The sequence below is a fragment of the Lolium rigidum genome, chromosome 3, assembly GCF_022539505.1.
Source record: "Lolium rigidum isolate FL_2022 chromosome 3, APGP_CSIRO_Lrig_0.1, whole genome shotgun sequence".
NCBI lineage: Eukaryota > Viridiplantae > Streptophyta > Magnoliopsida > Poales > Poaceae > Lolium > Lolium rigidum.
Genome location: NC_061510.1, coordinates 341,449,028 through 341,475,595, shown reverse-complemented (window position 1 = coordinate 341,475,595; position 26,568 = coordinate 341,449,028). Strand labels below are relative to the sequence as shown.

The 26,568-nt window shown below is 41.8% G+C and overlaps 2 protein-coding genes across 2 annotated transcripts; one reads left to right on the top strand and one right to left on the bottom strand.

Annotated features, from left to right (window-relative positions):
* Window positions 1-18,882: 18,882 nt before the first annotated feature.
* LOC124701491 lies at window positions 18,883-19,206 on the top strand. Its single transcript, XM_047233561.1, has one exon. It carries the CDS (start codon window positions 18,883-18,885, stop codon window positions 19,204-19,206), a length of 324 nt encoding a protein of 107 aa, XP_047089517.1.
* Window positions 19,207-19,799: 593 nt separating this feature from the next.
* On the bottom strand, window positions 19,800-25,667 carry LOC124703951. Its single transcript, XM_047236183.1, has 3 exons — window positions 24,915-25,667; window positions 20,102-20,173; window positions 19,800-20,019 (listed from the first exon to the last, which is right to left on the bottom strand). The coding sequence occupies exons 1-3, from the start codon at window positions 25,515-25,517 to the stop codon at window positions 20,017-20,019; spliced, it is 678 nt and encodes a 225-aa protein (XP_047092139.1). The 5' UTR covers window positions 25,518-25,667; the 3' UTR covers window positions 19,800-20,016.
* Window positions 25,668-26,568: the final 901 nt, after the last annotated feature.

Here is a 26,568-nt window from a genome sequence, read left to right as displayed (position 1 = left end):
CCTAGATGGATATTACCCTTGCAATGGAACCTCCACCATATCAACACAATCCATGGTTCCATTGCCCACCACATAGTCATATTCATAGTTATGAAAATAGTGGTTTTGGTTTTTATGCAATAGTGATAACCATAATACTTTGCAAGTAATTTGATAGAAATACTCAAATGACATGAGCAAGTGATGAACTTGCCTTTCTTGGCTGCAAGATTATGCAGACAAGGTCTTCGATGCGTAATAACTCCAAATTCTGAAATAGCATCATCGTCCGGTAGGGACGACGTTTAAAAGATTGGCAATGATGCAATAATGCATAGGAATGAGATGCAATCGCTCTAAGCGTGACCTAACCCCGATGATTTAGGATCAGTGAGTTGTAATGATTGATTCAGGGTGTGTTGCACTTTTAGAGTGATTTACAAACAAGGTTCTTATTAAGGTGTGATTACATGGTATCATAAACAGAGGCTTGTAATATATCATAACAATAATATTAATAGCACACAACTATAACATTTGGTATAATCCTAACATGTAATGAGTAGTGGTTGGTTTTAGCACTACATGGCATGGTTAATTATCATATATTTCAAAAGAATAACTTTTGAAGAACATGTTCTTAATAAAGAACAAGTATGATAATTAAGGTTGTGGAGTTCTATGGTTTACTATGTTTGTAATTGGCTTCTGGAGTAAGTGGTAATTGGATCACAACCTAGTTGGATTCATCTACACCTTGGTTTGGTAAGGTTGAGTTAAGCCTAGGCATCCTGAGCAATTCATTATACATGGTTGATATTAAGGTTGGTTTATCTTGCTAGTGATAGCTGGCTAGGGTTTATAGGTCCTTATAAGCAGGGTTGGTGATGATTCTTTATTTACTTCAAAAGAATAACTTTTGAAGAACATACTTCTTAAGGAATAAGAAGTATATCAATTAGGGTTGAGGTTTTCTAGGTTTTATTATTGGTTTCACTAAGTAAAGAATGGTGGTTTCCTAAATAGGATGTTTAACAATTATCTCACACTAATAGGGTTTAGTGTGTATGGAATAGGATGCATCATATTGGCATGGTTGCTATTGTAGTTCATCACAATGGTGTGATGCTAAGCATGGATGAATAAGGATGATGGTTTTGGCATTAGAAACTAGGTTTTAGGCTTGGTTGATCCTAATTTGATCATTTAGGTTGGATAGGGATACATGCCTAGAATACTAAATTATTGATAAAAGGGCTCATACATTTCATGTGAACATGTCAAATATTTAATTGCTAATTATGGTTCTATGACTACTATTGGGGTAACATGATCACATATTATCTTGGGGTTTAAGTTTGGAAACAATCTAGGGTTTATTTGAAGTAGTGGAGCTAGGGTTCTAAATGATATTAGGGTTTTAGTATCCCACATAACATTATGGGTTATAATTTTATTCTTGATGGAACTAGGGTCTCCTAATTATCCAATAGTTCTAAGGTTAATAACTTAATTTATAAAGTTGAAGTTATTAATAACTTTGAAATAAAATTAATATTGGATTTATCATTTTATTATTTTTATAGATTTTAATAATTAAGGTAATTGTTAATAAGGGTTTAAATCCTTTTAATAAGGATTTAACACAATAAATAAATAAAATTAGTTTTAATGTATTCTTTATTTAGTTACTGGTTTTCTTTAATTAGGAGAATTTTTCCTAATTATTGAATCTTTAATTCAATAAAGGATAAAGGGAAATGCTTAAATAACAATTATTAAACAATTAAATTTTTATTAAAAATAAAAATTTCATGTTATATTTTTATTGGATAGAGTTTTCCTTTCTAAGAATTTTAATATCTTAATTACCTTTTTCTACTTAAATTGAATTTTCTAAATTCATTTGAAGTTGCGAGATGTTTATTGAATTTGAATTTGAACTAAAATACTAATTCTACCGGGACAAGCATACCCACGGCCAGCGGCCGGTGGGTCCATGCCCACGCTGGAGGCCACATGGCGCCGAGGTGGGAACCTCGTGCACCACCGGCGGCCGGGGACGGTAATCGCCGGAGCTAGAGCGTTCCCGCGGGGGCGTGTGCGGGCTTGTTGGACGAGAGGACGCCGAGGCGAACCTCCTGGTGGTGGCGCCGCTCCGGTATGGTCACCGGAGCGTGCCCGGCGGCGAGAAACGGCGGCGGTACACACGGGTTGCTCGATGCGGCGGAGCTACGGCGTGCAATCGAGCTTAGCGAGCATGCGGGGAGGTCGGTGGCTCACCGGGAACACGAGCGGGCTTGACGGCGAGGCGAATGGAGGCTTGTATCGCCGGAATTCATGGCGCCGGCCGTCGGAGGAAATGGTTGCGACGACGCTACGGGGCGCCCTGACTCGATTCCTTTTGCGAGAAGACCATGTCGAGGATGGCGGTGGCGATGGTGGTCGTGGCTTGGCCTGGGAAGGTCTCTACCGGCGACGACGTCGGAGGCAGGGCCGCGCTAGGGTTTCGATTTGGGGCAAAATTAGAACAGAGGAAGGGAAAAAGAAGGACTCCAGCGCGTTTTATAGGTCCTCCCGAGTGTGCTGGCGGTCAGAATCGGCGGCGACGACCACGGGACGTGGCTCACCTCGTCGCGGTGGCGAGCTCTCGTGCGTCGAGTGGAGGAGACGAAGAAGACGACGCCTCTCGTCTTTATCCACGCGAAGGGTTACCCGGGCCACGTTGGGGCTGTCTTTGGGCTGGTGCACAGTGGGGCTGCAGGGCAGGCTGGCTGTTGGGGCTGCCGAGGTGGGCTCTGCGACCGGCGGGTAAGGTTTCTCTCCTTTCCTTTATTTCTTTTCTTATTCTGTTTTCTATTTCCGAGTTTTATATTTTCTATTTGAATCTGATTTGAATTCAAATTTTATTTGCAGGTTTCTTGTTGTGTTAACTGAATTAAGACATAGTGCAATGACTATTACACTATTCTTTATTTTAAACAAATATTTTATATTTGATTATATTTCATACTTGTGGTTTATTCAAAATAGCAAATAGGTATGAGTTGCAATTCTTATTTTTAATTTTCTTTTTCTTGTGAATTAATTCACGTTAAGATTTATGAGAGTTGATAATCGCAACTCAAAGTATTTCGGAGGTTATTATTAAGACTTGGTTCCCATTTGAGAAGTGGATGACTTACATATGATTTTATGTGATCACCAACTTATTAAGGTTTAATAGTTTCTATTTTAACCCCTTCGAGTTTAACACTATTATTATATTTGAAAGTATCTAAGTAGGGATTGTTTCCATCATGGTTTATCTTGTTTACAAAGATAAATGGTTAATCACTACACATATGGTTTAATTATAGAACTTAGCATTAGATGTTTCTTATGTTTTATAATTGAAACATTGAATTTAATTTAATAAACCATTAGGGTTCGAATGATATTTACCTAGTGACAATTGGTTTGAATCTCATTTATGGCATGGGTTTATATTATGATCACCATAGTGACACATAAACTAGGGTTGAGATATAATTATAGGTTGTAGAGATGAGGGGACACCATATTGCATTTGCTAGGGTTTAGTCTCCCCTAACCATGGTAATATGGTTACTTACTTCATATCTTATGTGCTTCTTTAATTAGTGAGGATTTGAGAATGGCTCTATCTTATTCCATTGGACTTCTATTAGAATCCTTAATTCATCATTGAAGTAACTAAATTGGTTATGGTTCTTTTTATAGTTAACTTTGGTCATATGGATGTATGGTTTCTCACCATATAAAATGGAGAGTTTAACTCTAAGGTTTTCTAAGGTTCTTAAATCTATGGAATATAGATATGGTAGGATTCTACTTATGATCAACAAGTGATTCACAAGTTAAGGTTGGAATATAAGCATATGGTTGCTTACTAGTGATCTCCCTATAATTCCATGTGGGGATGAGATCTACTTATCCTAGTAGGGTTTAACTTATCCTCACATACCTCAAGAGCATAATCATGGATTAGGCATGATCCACTTGTTCTTAATCTCCTTACCTCAAGTTCCTAGGGTTTATAATATACTCCTAATATTTATTTAGGTAGCTGGGCTAAAGATTCGATTGTCTAACTTAGTTGGAGTAATCTCTTTCTTACTTTATCAATTCATGGATATGATATTATCTCATGTGGTATTAGGTTATCTCACCACTCCAAGGGAAATGGTTTACAACCTAATACTTTAGTTCAAAGGTTGTTCTTTGTTCTTATATAGACGAGAACTAAGATTAGTATGAATGGTTTCTCCCATTTAAGAAGGACTTTAATGCTGACCTAGGTTATTCTCCACAGATATTGATGTGGTCACCAATATCTATGGTTAATATAAATGGGTTCTCTCTAGGGAAGGTTTTGAATAATATCCTAGGGTTTCTCTTAAAGATGATGATTTGAATACTTGGATGTATATCCAAGGTTTAGCTCAAGGTTTGTTATTGCTTCTCTAATAATTATAATAGAACTCTCACCTCTCTAGGTTTGATGTGTATTAATTATATGGAATAGAGAAATGTATTTCTAGAGTTGATCTCCTTGTTATGTTTCCAAGACTAGAGTAGAAAGAATACCATGAGGTTCATGGTAGGATCAAAGATTAGTTTAAGACATGGAGAAGATGAGTGGAGAATAGTTTCTCCAATTATTGTTTCTTGATTTCCAATTAAATGGATATTCATATGTTATGGAAAGGATTACCCTATTATAGTCTTCTATAAGATTAAGCAATTGATCATTGAGTGAAGTGTTGTTGTGTTGATTATTAATTCCATTTGATCTAACCCCTTAGATCAAATCATCTCTACCCAAAACAAGGTTTTAACAAAGTCACATTGAGGTTTATAGCGCTTGACTTGATGAGCTACTTCAATTCCACCAAGGTCAAGTGAAACTTCAGTTACTGTGACTGTTTTACTTTAAAGCGCGAAAATTCCCCAGATTTTCTATGCATGAATGCAATGCACACATCTAATTCCTCTATTTTTGTAACCCCATTACCTGGGATATTACAGTCTATCACATGTATATTTGCTTGTTTCCCTCAACTCTTATGCTTGCTAATTAACCTTGCTAGCCAAAGACCTGTACTGAGAGGGAATGCTTCTCGTGCATCCAAACCTCAACCCAAACCTATGCCATTTGTGTCCACCATATCTACCTACTACATGGTATTTCCTGCCATTCCAAGTAAATACTTCATGTGCTACCTTTAAACAATTCAAAATTTATTACTTCTTATTTGTGTCAATGTTTTATAGCTCATGAGGAAGTATGTGGTGTTTTATCTTTCAGTCTTGTTAGGCGGCTTCCACTAATGGACTAGTGGCTTCATCCACTTATCCTATAATTTTGCAAAAAGAGCTGGCAACGGGGTTCCCGAGACGCAATTAATCAACTCTCATTAATAATTCTCTTCACATGTTTTGCTACGATTCATCGGTAAGCAACTTAATTTTGCAATAGACACTCCTCCATGGTATGAGATTGTTGGAAGGCACCCGAGGATTCGGTTAGCCATGGCTTGTGTAAGCAAAGGTTGGGGGAGTGTCATCCTTAAATATACTAAAGTACATGTGTAAACAAAAGAGAAGAGGGATGATCTACCTTGCTTCGGTAGAGATAACGTCCTTCATGGGAGCCGCTCTTTGGAGGTACTGTTTGGCAAGGGGGTTAGAGTACCCGCTACCGGTCGTTGACAACAACAAACACCTCTCAAAATATTAATTTTATTCTCTTTATATGATTTCAAAAGCTGAAAAAGCTCTAGCACATGATTTAATCCACTGCTTCCCTCTGCGAAGGGCCTGTCTTTTACTTTATGTTGAGTCAGTAAACCTATTTCCCTCCATCTCAAGCAAGCATTTGAGTTGTTGTGATCAAACCATTATATTGTGATTTATTTCGTCATGTCTTTTATTCTTCCTTGTTTAGTACAAGTTTTATCTGAATGAATATAGCTTTGAATGTTATCAATGATCATTATGATTGGGTATGCAAGTTTACCATAAGCTCTAATATGAAAGCGCTGCTTATTAGATAAGTATAATCTGTTAACTGTTCTCTGACCAAGAACAAAGTTTGCCATCACCAATTATGATTTCTTATGCACCTTTGATTACCTTATACTTGCTTCGAGTTGAATTATATGAGATAGTTGTTTACTAGAATGTCTTGTGTGAATGAATATGATGCTTCTTGTCTGTATTTGATTTATCGACTCTTCACCCCATAAACATGTGGTCCTGTTTACCGAGTTCAGTTTCGCTTGGGGACAAGCGAAGTCTAAGCTTGGGGGGAGTTGATACGTCCAATTTGCATCACTATTTTATATCATAATTTGCTTGTTATTCATTGATATATTTCATATTTGGAGATAATAGTTATGTTATTTCATCTATTTTGCATGTTTCATGATTATTGGAGGATCGCGCACCGGAGCCGAGATTACTGCTGGAAAAAGCACCGTCAGAATGCAATATTTCGAAAGATCAACAGTTGACGGAAATTATATGAAAAATCCTATTTTTCCAGATGACGAAGGGAGCCAGAAGGGGGAGCCAAGGAGGGCCGCCATGGGCCCCCCTCATAGGCCGGCGCGGGCCCTGCCCTGGCCGCGCCGCCACGTGAGGAGGGGGCCCACAGCCCCCTCTCGCCTCCTTTTCTTCGCGTACGCCTTCGTCCCGAAAACCTAAGATCCAGGGGTACGTCGCGAAGAGTCACAGCCACCTCTGCGGGGCGGAGAACACCAGAGAGAAAAGAGCTCTCCGGCGGGCTGAGATCCGCCGGGGAAATTCCCTCCCGGAGGGGGAAATCGACGCCATCGTCACCGTCATCGAGCTGGACATCATCTCCATCACCATCATCATCATCTTCATCATCATCACTGCCATCTCCACCGCTGCACCTCGTCACCGCTGTAACAATTTGGGTTTGATCTTGTTTGTTTGATAGGGGAAACTCTCCCGGTGTTGATTTCTACTTGTTATTGATGCTATTGAGTGAAACCGTTGAACCAAGGTTTATGTTCAGATTGTTATTCATCATCATATCACCTCTGATCATGTTCCATATGATGTCTCGTGAGTAGTTCGTTTAGTTCTTGAGGACATGGGTGAAGTCTAAATGTTAGTAGTGAAGTATGGTTGAGTAATATTCAATGTTATGATATTTAAGTTGTGGTGTTATTCTTCTAGTGGTGTCGTGTGAACGTCGACTACACGACACTTCACCTTTATGGGCCTAGGGGAATGCATCTTGTACTCGTTTGCCAATTGCGGGGTTGCTGGAGTGACGAAACACGAGCCCCCGTTGGTATATCGATGCGGGGAGGGATAACGGGATCTCGAGTTTAAGGTCTGTGGTTAGATTTATCTTAATTACTTTCTTGTAGTTGCGGATGCTTGCAAGGGGCATAATCACAAGTATGTATTAGTCCTAGGAAGGGCGGTACATTAGCATAGGTTCACCCACACAACACTTATCAAAACAATGAAGATTAATTAGCCGTATGTAGCGAAAGCACTAGACTAAAATCCCGTGTGTTCTCGAGAACGTTTGGTTATTATAAGTAAACAAACCGGCTTGTCCTTTGTGCTAAAAAGGATTGGGCCACTCGCTGCAATTATTACTCTCGCACTTTACTTACTCGTACTTTATTCATCCGTTACATCAAAACCCCCTGAATACTTGTCACGTGAGCATTTACAGTGAATCCTTCATCGAAACTGCTTGTCAACACCTTCTGCTCCTCGTTGGGATCGACATTCTTACTTATCGAAGATACTACGATACACCCCCTATACTTGTGGGTTATCACTCCCCTGCGCGAGCGCTGACTCGCGGAGCTGGATTGCGAGCCCGTTGATGTCTACGGGAGCTTCTATTCTTGTAGACAGTGTTGGGCCTCCAAGAGCAGAGGTTTGTAGAACAGCAGCAAGTTTCCCTTAAGTGGATCACCCAAGGTTTATCGAACTCAGGGAGGAAGAGGTCAAAGATATCCCTCTCATGCAACCCTGCAACCACAAAGCAAGAAGTCTCTTGTGTCCCCAACACACCTAATAGGTGCACTAGTTCGGCGAAGAGATAGTGAAATACAGGTGGTATGAATAAGTATGAGCGATGAGTAACGCAGCGAGTAGTAACGCAAGTAAAACGATAAACAAGCAGCGATAACGGTATTTAGGAACAAGGCCTAGGGATCATACTTTCACTAGTGGACACTCTCAACATTGATCGCATAATAAATAACTCTTTCTCATATGTGCTACATACACTCTTTTGTTGGATGATGAACACATTGCGTAGGATTACACGAACCCTCAATGCCGGAGTTAACAAGCTCCACAATTCAATGTTCATATTTAAATAACCTTAGAGCATAATAGATCATTGCAAAATAAACCAAGAACTAACATAGTGCACACACTGTCCACATTACACTATGAAGGAGGAATAGATCACATCAATACTAGCATAATGATAATTAACTCCACAATCTACAAGAGATCATGATCATAGCCTACGACAAGAACCACACGGTGCACACACTAGTCACCTTTACACCATGCAGGAGGAATAAACTACTTTAATAACATCACATGAGTAGCACACAACTAGTAGCGATACAAAGCTCATCATATGGATCTCAATCATGTAAAGCAGCTCATGAGATCATTGTATTGAAGTACATAGGAGAGAGATTAACCACATAGCTACCGGTACAGCCCCGAGCCTCGATGGAGAACTACTCCCTCCTCATGGGAGACAGTAGCGTTGATGAAGATGGCGGTGGTGTCGATGGAGAAGCCTTCCGGGGGCACTTCCCCGTCCCGGCGGCGTGCCGGAACAGAGACTCCTATCCCCCAGATCTTGGCTTCGCGATGGCGGCAGCTCTGGAAGGTTTCTCGTACCGTGGCTTTTTCGTCTCGAGGTTTTAGGTCAGGGACCTTTAAATAGGCGAAGAGGCGGAGTCGGAGGATCAACGAGGCGACGACACCATAAGGCGGCGCGGCCAGGGCCTGGGCCGCGTCGGCCTATCATCTGGGGCCCCTGTGGCCCCCCTCTGGCGACTCTCGGGTGTTCTGGAAGCTTCGTGGAAAAATAGGATGCTGGGTCTTGATTTCGTCCGATTCCGAGAATATTTCCTTACTAGGATTTTTGGAACCAAAAACAGCAGAAAACAGGAACTAGCACTTTGGCATCTTGTTAATAGGTTAGTTCCAGAAAATGCACGAATATGACATAAAGTGTGCATAAAACATGTAGATATCATCAATAATGTGGCATGGAACATAAGAAATTATCGATACGTCGGAGACGCATCAGCATCCCCAAGCTTAGTTCCTGCTCGTCCCGAGCAGGTAAACGATAACAAAGATAATTTCATGAGTGACATGCCATCATAAACTTGATCATATTGTAAACATATGTAATGAATGCAGCGATCAAAACAATGGTAATGACATGAGTAAACAACTGAATCATAAAGCAATGACTTTTCATGAATAGCACTTTCAAGACAAGCATCAATAAGTCTTGCATAAGAGTTAACTCATAAAGCAATAAATCAAAGTAAAGGTATTGAAGCAACACAAAGGAAGATTAAGTTCCAGCGGTTGCTTTCAACTTATAACATGTATATCTCATGGATAATTGTCAACATAGAGTAATATAATAAGTGCAATATGCAAGTATGTAGGAATCAATGCACAGTTCACACAAGTGTTTGCTTCTTGAGGTGGAGAGAGATAGGTGAGCTGACTCAACATAAAAGTAAAAGAATGGTCCTTCAAAGAGGAAAGCATCGATTGCTATATTTGTGCTAGAGCTTTTATTTTGAAAACATGAAACAATTTTGTCAACGGTAGTAATAAAGCATATGTATCATGTAAATTATATCTTACAAGTTGCAAGCCTCATGCATAGTATACTAATAGTGCCCGCACCTTGTCCTAATTAGCTTGGACTACCGGATCATCGCAATACACATGTTTTAACCAAGTGTCACAATGGGGTACCTCCATGCCGCCTGTACAAAGGTCTAAGGAGAAAGCTCGCATTTTGGATTTCTCGCTTTTGATTATTCTCAACTTAGACATCCATACGGGACAACATGGACAACGGATAATGGACTCCTCTTTAATGCATAAGCATGTGGCAACAATTATTATTCTCATATGAGATTGAGGATATATGTCCAAAACTGAAACTTCCACCATGAATCATGGCTTTAGTTAGCGGCCCAATGTTCTTCTCTAACAATATGCATGCTCTAACCATTAAAGTGGTAGATCTCCCTTACTTCGGACAAGACGGACATGCATAGCAACTCACATGATATTCAACAAAGAGTAGTTGATGGCGTCCCCGAGGAACATGGTTATCGCACAACAAGCAACTTAATAAGAGATAAAGTGCATAAGTACATATTCAATACCACAATAGTTTTTAAGCTATTTGTCCCATGAGCTATATATTGTAAAGGTAGAGGATAGAAATTTAAAGGTAGCACTTCAAGCAATTTACTTTGGAATGGCGGAGAAATACCATGTAGTAGGTAGGTATGGTGGACACAAATGACATAGTGGTTGGCTCAAGGATTTTGGATGCATGAGAAGTACTCCCTCTCGATACAAGGCTTAGGCTAGCAAGGTTATTTGAAACAAACACAAGGATGAACCGGTGCAGCAAAACTCACATAAAAGACATATTGTAAACATTATAAGACTCTACACCGTCTTCCTTGTTGTTCAAACTCTTTACTAGAAATTATCTAGACCTTAGAGAGACCAATTATGCAAACCAAATTTATCAAGCTCTATGTATTTCTTCATTAACGGGTGCAAAGTATATGATGCAAGAGCTTAAACATGAGAACAACAATTGCCAAGTATCAAATTATTCAAGACATTTTACCAATTACTACATGTAGCATTTTCCGTTTCCAACCATATAACAATTAACGAAGCAGTTTCAACCTTCGCCATGAAAAATAAAAGCTAAGAACACATGTGTTCATATGAACCAGCGGAGCGTGTCTCTCTCCCACACAAGCATTTATTCAAACAATAACAAAAACAAGAAACATACAGACGCTCCAAGTAAAGTACATAAGATGTGACCGAATAAAAATATAGTTTCAAGAGAAGGAACCTGATAATTTGTCGATGAAGAAGGGGATGCCTTGGGCATACCCAAGCTTAGATGCTTGAGTCTTCTTGAAATATGCAGGGATGAACCACCGGGGCATCCCCAAGCTTAGAGCTTTCACTCTCCTTGATCATAGTATATCATCCTCCTCTCTTGACCCTTGAAAACTTCCTTCACACCAAACTCGAAACAAACTCATTAAAGGGTTAGTGCATAATCAAAAACTCACATGTTCAGAGGTGACACAATCATTCTTAACACTTCTGGACATTGCCCAAAGCTACTGGAAGTTAATGGAATAAAGAAATCCATCCCACATAGCAAAAGAAGCAATGCGAAATAAAAGGCAGAATCTGTCAAAACAGAACAGTCCGTAAAGACGAATTTTAAAAGGGCACCAGACTTACTCAAATAAAAATGCTCAAATTGAATGAAAGTTGCGTACATATCTGAGGATCACTCACGTAAATTGGCATAATTTTCTGAGTTACCTACAGAGAATTTTGCCCAGATTCGTGACAGCAAAGAAATATGTTTCTGCGCAGTAATCCAAATCTAGTATCAACCTTTCTATCAACGACTTTACTTGGCACAACAAAACACAAAACTAAGATAAGGAGAGGTTGCTACAGTATTAAACAACTTCCAAGACACAAATATAAAACAAAGTACTGTAGCAAAATAACACATGGGTTATCTCCCAAGAAGTTCTTTCTTTATAGCCGTTAAGATGGGCTCAGCAGTTTTAATGATGCACTTGCAAGAAATAGTATTTGAAGCAAAAGAGAGCATCAAGAGGCAAATTCAAAACACATTTAAGCCTAACATGCTTCCTATGAAGAGGCATCTTGTACACAAATGAATTCATGAAGAACAAAGTGACAAGCATAAGAGGATAAAACACGAGTAACTTCAAGATTCTCAACATAAAGAGGGGAAACTTAATATTATTGAAATGCATATAACCATATTTCCCTCTCTCATAATAACTTTCAGTAGCATCATTGATGAAATCCACAATATACCCATCACTTAGAACATTCTTATCATGGTTCATATGCATAGAAGTATCATTAATTTTGGCATAAGAAGAGTTATTCTCATTAATAGTAATTGGAGCAAGATTATTATCAAGAATTTGAACATGGTAAACAAGTTGCATATTAAAAGAATTGTTTTTGGTAATCCAATCATGACTATGACAAGTTTCATAAGGATAGTTATAACCTATATCATAGCATTCTCTATAATAATCATCAAAGATCGGAGGCACAGTGTCATCATAAGAAATAGAATAGTTATCTTTCATAGTCGGTTTATCTATGACCATACCATCATTGTTATTAGAAGGAGATATATCAAACACATAATGTTCAGTAGCAAAAGGATTTTCAAACACCTCTTCCCCAAGCTTAGAGCTTTCTATATCATCATGGGAGGAAGCATGGATAGCACTGACACTATGGCAATTATTATCATCATCATTTTCAGAATTAGTTTCCCAGAGATTTGTAATATCAAAAGTAGTGTGCTCATTCAAATCATGATCACTAATGTATGTAAAGGGCATAGGAAGATCATCGTATTCAGATTCATTATCATAATAATCATTAGGAGCAACATACTTACGGTTACCTAGCGTTATCTCATTCACGCGGGGATATGCCGTTACCTTTTTCTCTTTATTCTCCTTCTTCTTCTTCTTCTTCTTCTTCTCGTTCCCTTGTTCTTCTTCTTCTTCTCCTTCTCCTCATTCCCTTCTTTAGTAGGAAGAGGCTTGAAGGGTGGCTTGTCCGCATAACCTGATTTACTTTCAGAAACAATAGAAGAAACTTGGGAGGATCCCTCCTTTTCATTAATTAGTTGAAAACACACAGCGGTCCTATCATATTTTGGCAAGGTGTCATCTTCTAAAATATTTTGTATGTAAGTATTTGTATGGCTATTATCAATGCAATAAGAAAAACACCCATGCAGGACATCATCAATATCAAGATCACTCATATGTAACAAAGAGATTTTTCTCGACAGTTCTTCACACCCCAAAAATAAAGTAAGTTCATCATGCTGATTAGGAGTAATTTCATCATCACAATACAAATTTGCAGCACTCATTGGGTTCAAATTATCATTGGAGGGGCATTGAAAATTAAAATGACCCACTTCATGGCAAACTTCACAAATAAAAGGATAGAGGGCACAAACTTTTTTACCAAGATCATCTAGAGCCCTAAACCACTTTCTAGTTTTTTCATTAGCATGATGGATACAATATTCATCTTTGATTTGATTAATTCCACAAGGTTTATGTATTCCACAAAAATTAACATGCTTATAGGAAATAGCATTCTTAGGAGTTTGAGCATGCTTATTACAATAATTAACAACAATTTCATTCTTCATGCAAGCCTCTTTAAAAGGTTCATGATACTTATCAAAATTCTTTTTAGGCAGTTCAAAATGAGAAGCAAAGGCTTTATAAAGATTTGCAGCAACTTGAGAGTCAAGACCATAAGTAGCACTCATATTTCGAAATTTATCGGTATCCATAAAAGTTTCAATGCATTCATAATCATAATTTATACTGACTCTTTACCTTTGTCGTTCTCCCAATCTTCGAGCGTTCTCCTTAATCCGATCAAGAAGGTCCCTTTTAAACTCTTCTTTGTTGCGTGTGAATGATCCAGAACAAGTAGTATCCAGCAAGGTCTTATCTTGAAAAGAAAGTCTTGCATAGAAATTATCAATGATAACATTACCAGGAAGCTCATGATTGGGGCATTTGAGCATTAAAGACTTCAATCTCTCCCATGCTTGGGCAATACGCTCTCCATCATGAGGCCAAAAATTATATATTCGGTTTCGGTCTTTGTGAATTTCACTTGGAGGATAGAATTTAGAATAGAATAGAGGCACAATATCCTTCCAAACAAGAGAATGCTCATCCTTCAGCAGTTTATACCAATGCGCCGCTTTACCAGACAACGACATAGAGAATAATTTCTTCTTCACTTCATCCATAGAGATACCTGCACACTTGAATAAACCGCATAATTCGTGCAAAAAGAGTAAATGATCTCCAGGATGGACAGGTTCCATCCCCTTCATAGCGGTTATCCATAACACGTTCAATAATTTTCATAGGTATTTTATATGGAATACTTTCGGTAGGTGCATTTAAAATATCACAAGCATCATTAGAGTTATCGCATATGGGAGATAAAGTATTATCAGAGCAAATTTTCTCCCCTAAAGATGGGAAGCTAAAAAGATCACAGAAACCAGCTTCCCCAAGCTTAGACTTATTCATATCATTAGCAACAATGGTATTCAAAGTATTCATGCTAATATGTTCCATGGGTTTTTTAATTTTCGGATCAACACATCCATGTCTTAAATCAGGAAATAAAGTAAGAAGCTCATTGTCCATTATGCCTAACTAGTGTAAACAAGAAACAAAAAGATGCAATTGCGGGATCTAAAGGAAATAGCTTCGAGTACTTACAACGGCGAAAATAGCTTAGTAGCCGAGATCCGGAGTGTGAGTACCTTTTACCTTTCCTCCCGGCAACGGCGCCGAGAAAATAGCTTGATGTCTACGGGAGCTTCTATTCTTGTAGACAGTGTTGGGCCTCCAAGAGCGAGAGGTTTGTAGAACAGCGAGAAAGTTTCCCTTAAGTGGATCACCCAAGGTTTATCGAACTCGGGGAGGAAGAGGTCAAAGATATCCCTCTCATGCAACCACTGCAACCACAAAGCAAGAAGTCTCTTGTGTCCCCAACACACCTAATAGGTGCACTAGTTCGGCGAAGAGATAGTGAAATACGAGGTGGTATGAATAAGTATGAGCAGTAGTAGCGCAGCGTAGTAATGCATGATAAAACGAGTAAACAAGCGGCGATAACGGTATTTAGGAACAAGGCCTAGGGATCATACTTTCACTAGTGGACACTCTCAACATTGATCGCATAATAAATAACTCTTTCTCATATGTGCTACATACACTCTTTTGTTGGATGATGAACACATTGCGTAGGATTACACGAACCCTCAATGCCGGAGTTAACAAGCTCCACAATTCAATGTTCATATTTAAATAACCTTAGAGCATAATAGATCATTGCAAAATAAACCAAGAACTAACATAGTGCACACACTTGTCCACATTACACTATGAAGGAGGAATAGATCACATCAATACTATCATAATGATAATTAACTCCACAATCTACAAGAGATCATGATCATAGCCTACGACAAGAACCACACGGTGCACACACTAGTCACCTTTACACCATGCGGGAGGAATAGACTACTTTAATAACATCACATGAGTAGCACACAACTAGTAGCGATACAAAGCTCATCATATGGATCTCAATCATGTAAATCAGCTCATGAGATCATTGTATTGAAGTACATAGGAGAGAGATTAACCACAAAGCTACCGGTACAGCCCCGAGCCTCGATGGAGAACTACTCCCTCCTCATGGGAGACAACAGCGTTGATGAAGATGGCGGTGGTGTCGATGGAGAAGCCTTCGGGGGCACTTCCCCGTCCCGGCGGCGTGCCGGAACGAGAGACTCTGTCCCCGGATCTTGGCTTCGCGATGGCGGCGGCTCCGGAAGGTTTCTCGTACGCGTGGCTTTTCGTCTCGAGGTTTTAGGTCGGGGACCTTTAAATAGGCGAAGAGGCGGAGTCGGAGGGTCAACGAGGCGACGACACCATAAGGCGGCGCGGCCAGGGCACTGGGCCGCGCCGGACTATCATCGCAGGGCCCCTGTGGCCCCCTCTGGCGACTCTCGGGTGTTACGGAAGCTTCGTGGAAAAATAGGATGCTTGGGTCTTGATTTCGTCCGATTCGAGAATATTTCCTTACTAGGATTTACGGAACCAAAAACAGCAGAAAACAGGAACTGGCACTTTGGCATCTTGTTAATAGGTTAGTTCCAGAAATTGCACGAATATGACATAAAGTGTACATAAAACATGTAGATATCATCAATAATGTGGCATGGAACATAAGAAATTATCGATACGTCGGAGACGTATCACCCGTCCCACAAAGCGAGCTCGTTGAGCTCGTCCTGCTCGTTGTTGGCCAGTGCCATGGCAATGGCCTCCTCCTCTGAAATGTCCGGCGGCTGGGTCTCCGGATCCCACGCCGGTCCGCCGTCGTCGTGGTCGTACTGCGGCATGGTTACGTCGCTGTCCTCGTCCTCGTCGCCGTCCTCGTCCCCGTCCTCGTGGTCGTTCTCTTCTTCTTCGGCGGCGATCTCGCGCTCGAAGTAGTCTACGTCGGCGAGGTAGGCAGCGCGGCGCCGCGCGTCGAACTCCCACGCCCCGAAGGAAATCCAGTTGTAGGAGTTTAGCGCGTACGCCGGATCATCCCGCAGATCCGGCGGCAAGACCGCGCGGCGGCGCCGCACCTCGTCCCGCCGCTCTCGGCCCTCGCGCGGCACGGGGGGGACCGGCACGTGCCGCGAGTTCAGGTACCAGCCCCCTCCCGGCAAGTTCGCGTCCGGCCATGGTACCGCCGGTTTTCCTCCCATAACTGCCGAGCGAGGTCAACGCGGACGTACCGGCCGACCCGTGCCTTCTTGCCGGAACGCGAGCCGCTAGCCTCCTGGTCGTTCTTCGTCTTCGGAACGGCCGGCATTTCTTCCCCATGGCGTTGGTGTGGTGGCTACTGTGGGATTTTGCCAATGGTTTTGGTCGGGGAAATGGGCGCCGGCGGCGTCCCTTTAAGAGGCTCCGACGCCATCTCGCCTTCAATGGCTGCCCGGTGCAACGCCTACTAGCTCGCGCACGCTCGCGGAAGCCGAGGCACGCCATTAACGCGGCCCCTGCAAAGGCTGCAGCGCGCCGCCCAGAAGTAATACCGCGGAAGACGAAGCAGTTGTGCCGCTGCCAGGCGGGCCCGTGCGAGGACCGAGCGGACATTTTCCGCGTCCGCGCAGCGCCGAGACGCAAACTGGTGCATATTCCGCGGACGGCCCGGTCACTTTGCGTTGCCCCGCTGGAGGTGGTGCCAGACGCATTTCCGGTCACGGCGGACACAAACGGTCGCTCAGCGTCCGTTTGCGTCGCGCCGCTGGAGATGCCCTAAGCAACTCGAGCACACTTGTTTTTTTTTTTTTTTTGCGGGTCAACCACACTTGTTTTAGCTTACTCCTCAAATGATGCACATGCGTTTTACAAAATGTTCATAACACGAAAACACTAAATGTGAAAAATTAATAGGAGCGTGTCATACAAAATGATGCATTAAACAGAGGTTCTAGATTAACGAAATTTCATGTTATTTTCTGAACTTTGTTCAATCCTCCAAGATTTGTTCAAGTACATTAATTAGAATGTCCAATTACTCGAACACAAATGTTCATATGTAGTACGAAATGAAATGTTGGTCTCACCATAATGTGCCACTGGATCTATATTTATCATTTGGATGGAACACAAGAAAGACACAGGAAAATGCGTCTGTCTTATCCGATTGAGTCTTTGACAGTGGTTTGAGTGGATATTTAGATTTCTATGGAATTGAAGCATAGGATACCAACTCATATTCATTATGATAGCACTATCACTGTGATTAAACGGCAATCCATAAGTGGAAACTTAAGAACTAGAGTTCCACAGAAGAACCTATGAAATTTCTACTATCTAAATAGGGGCCAGTTTCATCACCCCGTAATTTAGGAGGATGCAAACATTTATTCATCGAGACAACTTCAAGCAATAATAAAGTTGTTATAAAACCTATTTTTATTTTATTTTTCATAAAACAACTTTTGTAGTAGATATATCCATATTTTGAACAATTATTTTGAACCGGAGAGGATGCTATATTAACATTTTATCAGGGGAGCACACCTTTTTTTTTAGGAGAGAGAGGCTCTGTCTCTTTTTTTCTTTAGATAAACTCTGTCTCTTTCTGGAGGAAAGGAAATGAAGCAGCGGAGGAAATGGGCCTGCCTCGCAAGGGAGCACGGGGTTAGCGTAGTTGCCGCCTAGCGGTGGACAGAGTAACGCCAGAGAGCCCACGGGCCTAACCCAACAAGCAAAAGAACCCGTTGCCCTGCGCAGCGACGAGACGACAATAACTTAAAAAAAAAACGACAAAGAGGGTCGACGACGAGACGAGGACGAGCAGCTGGTATCGCCCCCACCCCGCACCCAAAGCCCCGACAGGCCATAGTAGCCCCTCGCATAGCTCTGAAGCGACGGCGCACCCGCCTGCCACAACGGTGCGACACATCACACATATCACCTCTCCGTCGGCCCCAGATTTCAAAACGTGAGCCAATTTCCGAGGCGCGAGGGAGGGAGAAAGAGACGCGAACGCGACGCCACATCGTTTCAAATTTCATCGTATGCTCCTCGTATGTCATGTCTGTATGTGCAAGCGAAGCGAGCAACGGTCACCTAAACGCAGGCACCACAGCCGTGGCGTGGCTCTACTCGGTCGAGGCGTGCGTAGCTGCAGAACAAGCTAGCAAGTGTCGCAATCGCGCAGAGCTACCAAAAGACCATGACAAAGACAACCCTTTCGCCTTGACCGCTCTTTTGTCCGCCGCGTGCATGGCATGGCCTGCCTGCGCACCGCTGGCCGCGTGCGCTTATTATAAGTAGCATCCGCCGCGAGGTGGTCGGGCTAGCAGCTGGCGCGGCGCGGCCGACTGAGCCTGAGCGGCAGCGCGGCGACGAACCGGCGATGCAGAGCGTGCCGTGGGTCGGGCTGCCGGCGGTGAGGAGGTCGCTGCAGGAGGCTGCCGCCTCGTACGCGCATCACCAGGCCTCGGCCCCGGCTGCGCGGTCCACGGGGAGGTCGGTCGAGACGCTGGTGGTGATCATCGCGGCAATCGTGCTCGCCGCGGCGCTCGCGGGCGTCCTCGCGCGGGCGTGCGACGGGAGGCACGTGGCGCCGAGCGCGGACCGCGACGTCGAGGGGTGGGTGGAGCGCCGGTGCCGGACCTGCCTCGACGGCGGCCTGCCAGCGCCGCCGGGAACGTCGTCGAACACGACTGCGGCCAAATAAGTGTTTCTGGTGTTTTCTCCTCGTTTGTGGTAAGCTAGCCAAATACTAGTAGCAGTGTAGCACAGTAATATACTATTACCTTTAGATTAGCCATTAGCACCATCGTGATGTAAAATTAGAGTACAACTAGATATCTGGATGAGGAGTTGTTCTTTTCTCCACGAGGTACCAGCTTAGATTTTTCTGAATTCCTTACTATACTTGGCACTGAAACGATAATGGTGATAGACTGATAGTAGTATGCAGGCCACTGGTAGTATGTAAACTGTCTGCATGTATAAACCTTCCGTATGCATATTTCTCTGAGAAATTGGCCTTGGAAGCGTTTTCGCCCAATGTTCCCTACGCGATGCGCGCTTTAGTTCAGCATAGAAGGTAGTACTCTACATGAGCTAGCATCCAGACGATGTAAACAACCAGACAAATGGCCAGCAGGACGAACTTCCCTGTTTGAAAGATCCTACCGACAGGTCATACGGATGCGCCATGGCCTATCCATGCCAGAAGATCCCGGTTCCCGTGAACGCAACAAGACAACCAGCATCAAAAATGCCAATATAGAACACTGTTAACTCTTGCTGTAACGGAACTCATTGATATTAGCATGGGTTTTAACTAAGGTATTTGGGCAAGCCAACAAATTTACAAACGGCCCATCTATCGGTAGGCATAGTGTACAAGACAAATGTTCATTGCGTGCACATCCATAGCCACTGGACTAAGCTTACAACAACCAACAGCAACACTCCAAAGCGATGTTTGAAATAATAATCAGTTCACGCGCGATTATAGCTCGAGGCTGTCAGCGACTCACTGATAGAAAATATGAGCAGGTCAGATTCTGGAAAGATTGCAATCAATTTCCATAGCGTGAAATGAGTTCACGGTTCTTTACCTTTGGATAGCAGTCCTGGTATAGTATGGTCTGATTCTGTGGATTCACATGAACCGCGCAAGTTATTTCCCCCTGCAACAACCATACAAGGGCTTCAGTACTTATCAGCATAAATGAACTGGTAAGGAAGCCATTAACCAACTGCTGTGTCAGAAATATAATTTTTTCTTCCGCAGTTTTTCATCCTGTAGCATAGTCTTTCTGGTATCTGGAACATATAACGACTATTGCATGTAAAATGTTATATTCATGCTTAAAGGAAACATCATGCAGGCATATCAGTTATGTCATGTCATCTTCTTTGAAGCAGGGAACAGTTAGGGCCTGAGGCACCGTGGCTCTTGTTACGTGTTGTAGCCATGTTATGGAGTAATGATATCATCAGTTCAAAAAATATATAATGCACCAGGGAACCAAAGATTAAAATATATAATGTAAAATGTTACTCAGTAAATGGCTGTTCAAACTCCTTTCGGAGGAGGGTATGTGGCAGCAACTGTTATATAATAAATACCTCAAAAATAAAACTTTGTCATAAGTTGAAGCTAAGCTAAATGATTCACCTTTTTGGAAGGGTCTTATGCATGTTAAGAATGAATTTTTTAACCGAGGGTTCTTTAAATTGGGAAATAGAACGACGGTGAGATTCTGGGAAGATATTTGGTTGGGGACTGCCCCTTTATGTAAACAATACCCGGCACTGTATAATATTGTTCAACATAAAAATGTTTTAGTATCAATGGTTTTTGCGACTACACCAATGAATATCTCGTTTCGAAGAGGATTGAATGATAACAAATGGTTACAATGGTTGAACTTATGTCAACGGCTAATGACAATTACTTTGAATAATGAACCCGATGTGTTTGTTTGGAGACTCACGGATTCCAGTCTATTTTCAGTTAAGTCTATGTATCTTGATCTGGTGAATGGACATACTATTTTTCTTCGGAAATATTTGTGGAAAATAAAGATTTTTATGTGGTTCCTCAGTAATAAAGTGCTTCTTACTAACGATAATTTAGCTAAACGGAAGTGGAATGGGTGTCAAAAGTGTTGTTTTTGTGATTCTACTGAAACCGTTAATCATCTGTTTATTGGCTGCCCTTTTGCAAAAATTATTTGGCGCATGGTTTTTCTTTCCTATAATATTCCACCACTAGCTAATATTACTAATATGTTTGGTAAATGGCTTAATGGTGTTCGTAAGAATGATAAACAAAAGATTCGTATTGGTGTTTCCGCTCTATGTTGGTCCATTTGGAGGACTAGGAATGATCATATTTAACAAACATAGTGGAACTAATTTTTTGCAGGTTATCCGACGCGTTGCTCATTGGATCCAACAATGGGTTTTCCTTCTCCCGCCGGAACAACGGGATGATATGGTTACTGGATGCAACCGGATGCTAGTGGTTGCTCTTTTCCAGGCTACTGGATGGCGACATATTAATAGAATAGCAAATGGATAGGCTTTCTATGTGTTGCATTTTTCTATGGTTGATTCATGTGTCGACCTTAGCATTTCCCTGAATGTAATAATGGATTCTATGTAAACTGATACTTCGTTTAAATAAAACTAGCCGTGTGCATCTATTGATGCAGAGGCTGGGGCGATGCTCCCATATCTAAAAAAAAAGTAGAAGATCTCAACAAAGATCAAATCAATCAATGAACCAAACATAGCTCGATAATGCATAAGACACTAAATTTGAAAGAAAAAAAAACAAGTCTAAAACAGTAAAAAAAATCACCACAATAAATAACCAATATCGTTTCAAGAAAGTTCCTAACACTATCGGTCTATCACCAAAGCCTTAAAGAGTCCTACGTTGCAACGATGCAAATATAAAATATCATTCCCATTGCCTTGAACATGAGAAATTAAGAAGGTAATGTCAGCTAGTGGCGTCAGAAAATATTGTTTGAAAGATGATTGCTAAAGCCATAAGCTATATAGAACCGGCTTGGCTGTCATGGAGGTTTTTCTGCAGAAATTTGCAGTGTTTGAAATGGTCATCATCTAGTCTGCAAAATAACTATCCATTTTACAGGATATTATATGGCCTTCAAAACCTTAACCCCAAACTACACCAGGTTTTGGAGGGGGAACACAGGATATGACTATTTGGTGCCAAGACAACTCATCCAGTAATAACTCATAACTATGTGGCAAATATACAAGGGCAAGACACAATTCAGACTATGTTTGATCAGGACATGATTTGAGAAACTTGCAGAGTTGGTTCATACTTACTCAAATAAGAAATGCCGGTAATATACTCTTAATTTGAATAAGTAGGGGCGGCTGCTTCTAACCAATGCAGCTAACACATTTTACGAATTTCTTTCACAAGTACTGTAGCAAACTACTATTTATGTGCATTAACAAGGAGAAGTGGTTGCAAACGTTTGCAAGCGGCGGACTGCCAACAGTGCCACAGCATAAGATGGGTAGATGCTGAACTGAGGCTTCTTTGTCTACAACAGTATATGTATGTCAATTAGGATAGTGAAAATGGCAATGTAAGGTTGTGGAAGCCAAGGAAAATTTTGTTGGTAACCGGCCAATTGATGCCAGGCAATAAGTGCTGAGGATCCTAAAAGTCTAAAACTGGTTATTTTTAGGGGTGGGCCTCATATCTGAGTTTTACTTCAAAAATAGCTGCTGTATTTCATCTACATTTCAATATCTAGTTCATCTCCACTGTTTTGTGTCTATGTTTCACAAATTTGGAATTACTCAACTTTTCCATCAGGTGCCACTTATTTTCAAATTGAGAATGTTTTTATTATTGGTAGCCAAGTAATAAGGAAGCACGCATTGTTGCAGGGCAATGAATAGCCTTTGCTGGCCAGAATGAACCCAGAGACTCGGTGGCCGCGAAAATTCCCCTGAGTAGGAAATGAGTTTAGTATATTTTGTCCATTCGATACGCCTGACTCATGGTACTGTATCGGTTAAGTGATAAAGAGATGGTGACGTATTTGATCGCCTATGCTAGTTAGATTTCATTTAAAATGTGTGATGCATGATCAAGGCTCTGGAGTAGAATTCATTTAAAATGCATGAACGCGAGTGTATGCTAATTGCAGAAATCTGAAAAGGCTACAAGATGTAACCAGTACAAAATCATTACAGCAAAGATAAGATAATAAACTGGACTGTTTACTTAATCGTGACTACCCAAGTTAGAGCATATTTCTCCTAACTGTATGATAACCCTAAAGCCGAAACAAAAGCACTAACCAACAAATGTTTGGCTGGTGAAAGTTGTAAGGTGTTGTAAAGCTGTTTCCTTTTTTTTTCTTAGATATTGAAAGCTGTTTTACATATACAATTTGTACTTCAATGGCCTAAATTCTATTGTTTCGAAGGTGCATTAGGCATTAGACATTAGATGCATAACAAAAACTGAATTAGATGGACAATTGTCCAACCCTTTGTCTGTAAATTGCCTCAGCAGTATACTCTACACGACTGGACAGACATAATTCCTGTGTGTAGGACAAAGCACGTTACGACAATTACACAGATCTACAGTACTGTTGTGGATTCATAAATAAAAGCAAAAAAAAAAAAATCATATCATTTCGGAATGTGCCTAGTGCATGCTCAACTGCATGACACCCAGAAAATATATACTTTATAAAGACGAATAAGCTGCCAGAGGTAACTGGTCAAATGCTGTTACTGTTACCGTTTACGGAATCATGACTATGGAAAATGATTCCCTAACTGTATTTTTATTATAATACTAATCCCAAAACAAAATTGTTTGGCTGGTCAAAGTTATCTCAATCCAGAGCTGCAAGGTGTTGTAAAATGTTCTGCGTATTAAATGTTTTGTGAACTGGCCTGAATTCTGTTTGATTCGAAGGTGCATTAGGCATTAGATGCATGAAGAAACTGAATCAGATAGACAATGGCCCAACCCCTTGTCCGGGACAAAAGTATCCTAAATTGCTTCAGCATTATTATGCTCTACAAAAACTGAATTAGATGGGACAATTGTCCAACCCTTTGTCTGTAAATTGCCTCAGCAGTATACTCTACACGATTGGACAGACATAATTCCATTGTGTAGGACAAAGTGCATTACGAGAATTACACCGATCTACAGATACAGGTCGTAATCGAATTCACAATGTACGCATTCACCAATCGACATGTACTACTGTGTTGTACTGTTGTGGATTCATAAAATAAAAGCAAAAGAAAATCCTATCATTTCGGAATGTGCCTAGTGCATGCTCAACTGCATGACACCCTGAAAATAAACTTTATAAAGACGAATAGGATGCCAGAGGTAACTAGTCAAATGCTGTTAGTGTTATTCACAATAACATAATAGATTGTTGCCGTTTACGAAATCATGACTATGGAAACTTATTCCCTAACTGTATTTTTAGTATAACCCTAATCCCAAAAACAAAAGCTGTAACCAAAAATTGTTTCGCTGGTGAAAGTCATCTCAATCCAGAGCTGCAAGGTGTCGTAAAATGTTTTCCATATGAAATATTTTGTGAACTGGCCTGAATTCTGTTTGATTCGAAGGTGCATTAGGCATAAGATGCATGAAGAAACTGAATCAGATAGACAATGGCCCAACCCTTTGTCTGGGACAAAAATATCCTAAATTGCTTCAGCATTATTATGCTCTTAACGAATAGATAACTAATTCCGGAGAAAGCACATTGCAGCGATGACAACAAAACTACAGATGCAGGTTCCCCAGCGTCAATTAGGGTATATGTAATCCACTACAAAATCAACCAATCTACAATTAGGGTTCGTTCGTGCGGCACTTACCTTGACGGGGACGGTGAAGAAGAAGAAGTGTAGGTTGCCCTCGACCTGCACTACGGTATCGAAAGGTATGGACCCGCGCGTGAGGTCCTCGAGCAGGTAGATGGCGTCCTCGACGACGCGTATGCCGTTGAGGTCGAGGTCGGCGTCGACGTAGGAGACGGCGCGGGCGCTGACGCTGCCTCCCCCCGAGGTGACGCGGCCGAGCTGCTTGCCGCGGTAGGCGACGTCGACGTCGAGGCGGCTGTAGTCGAGCGCGAAGAGGGCCGGGTTGCGGACGCGGACCTTGAGCGCGGCGGAGATGTTGACGGCGACGGCGGGGCGCGCGACGACGGAGACGTGCGCGAGGCTGAGGCGCGCCACGCTGACGTCGGGGTCGGCGGGCCAGAGGAGGAAGGCGAGGGCGAGGAGGGTGAGGAAGGCGAGGATGGGGGCGGCGCAGCTGCAGCGGCAGCCCCGGCGCAGGCGGCGGCGGATGGGGACGAGGAGGACGTAGGAGGACGGGTCGGCGTCGGGCGGCGGGTGGCGGTGGTCGAGGTAGGGTGAGGGGTAGGCGGAGGGGAGCAGCGGCTCGGCCGCCGGGCCGCGGGGCTGCGTCTTCGCCATTGCGGGTGGTGGTTGGTGGTGGTGGTGCCGGGTGGGGATTTTAGCTTGGCTTGCAAGGGAGGAGGAGGTGGGTTGATTTGTTGATTGGAAGTTAAGGTGAGAGCCGGCGGGAGCTAGCTCGGGTGTGTGTACTCCGATCCGATTGGTTTCGCCATTGTTTTCAGATCTCTGCGGTTGACTCGTGAGAGCGATTTGTCTGCAGTAGTTTCGCGAACGATGACGCACGGCGTATCAGAGTGCTACGTGTCCACCGTCCAATCTTTTCAGCCACAAAACGCAGTGTATTTGTTTTCACCTTGATCTGGTTACTACATCTTTAAGGATTCGGAATTGCCTCACGTACGATGTAAAGTGTACAATCTGTGTACGACTAGACTCACGAGAATGCTTCCGATGACTGGCCCACCTTCTGACCGATGCTAACTTTAGTCTAATCGTACCAAATTATCGGACAAATCCGATCGTACGTATAGCACTACTCTTAAGGATTCTTTAGTTTTCTTACACTTGTGTATCAAACATCAAGTATCACAAACTCATGTGTTTTCACAATCCTCTATGCAATACTATCATATTTCTTTTGTGTGGCAAAGATGCAATACTATCATATACCCGTGTTGTTTCTATTTTTTACGTCTTTCATAATCTTGTGAACCAAAGAGGGAATGATGAGTATTTTTAGAGAAAACATATACATGTCTTTTTTTAAAATGGCCCGTCCTCTACATCGGTTCAATCACATATTGTTTGTTGGAGATTCAAGTTCGTGCAACAATTGTAAACATAATGGAGTGTCGAATAAGGCAAAGAAAACCCAAAATGTGACCAGACTAATGATTACAAGTCTTGTGGGATTAATGATCTTACTAAGCTGCATACCAAAGAATCTCTCGCCTCCACTTGTCGGTACGTAAGGATCCAAATGCAGGTAGCCTTGAAGTTGACTTACAAGCAATTGGAGAATTTTCTCGTTACTTCAACGCGTGTCCCAACATAAAATACATATATAGTATATTCGAACCCATGATCTATTTAACTATTTTTCAAACAC

Bases quoted from the DNA above. Each gene is read 5' to 3' on its own strand.
- LOC124701491 (XM_047233561.1), top strand. From the start codon at position 18,883: ATGCAGAGCGTGCCGTGGGTCGGGCTGCCGGCGGTGAGGAGGTCGCTG.
- LOC124703951 (XM_047236183.1), bottom strand. From the start codon at position 25,517: ATGGCGAAGACGCAGCCCCGCGGCCCGGCGGCCGAGCCGCTGCTCCCC. The intron at 20,174-24,914 runs GTAAGTGCCGCA...TGGTTGTTGCAG, and splicing joins TCTTCACCGTCCCCGTCAAG to GGGGAAATAACTTGCGCGGT.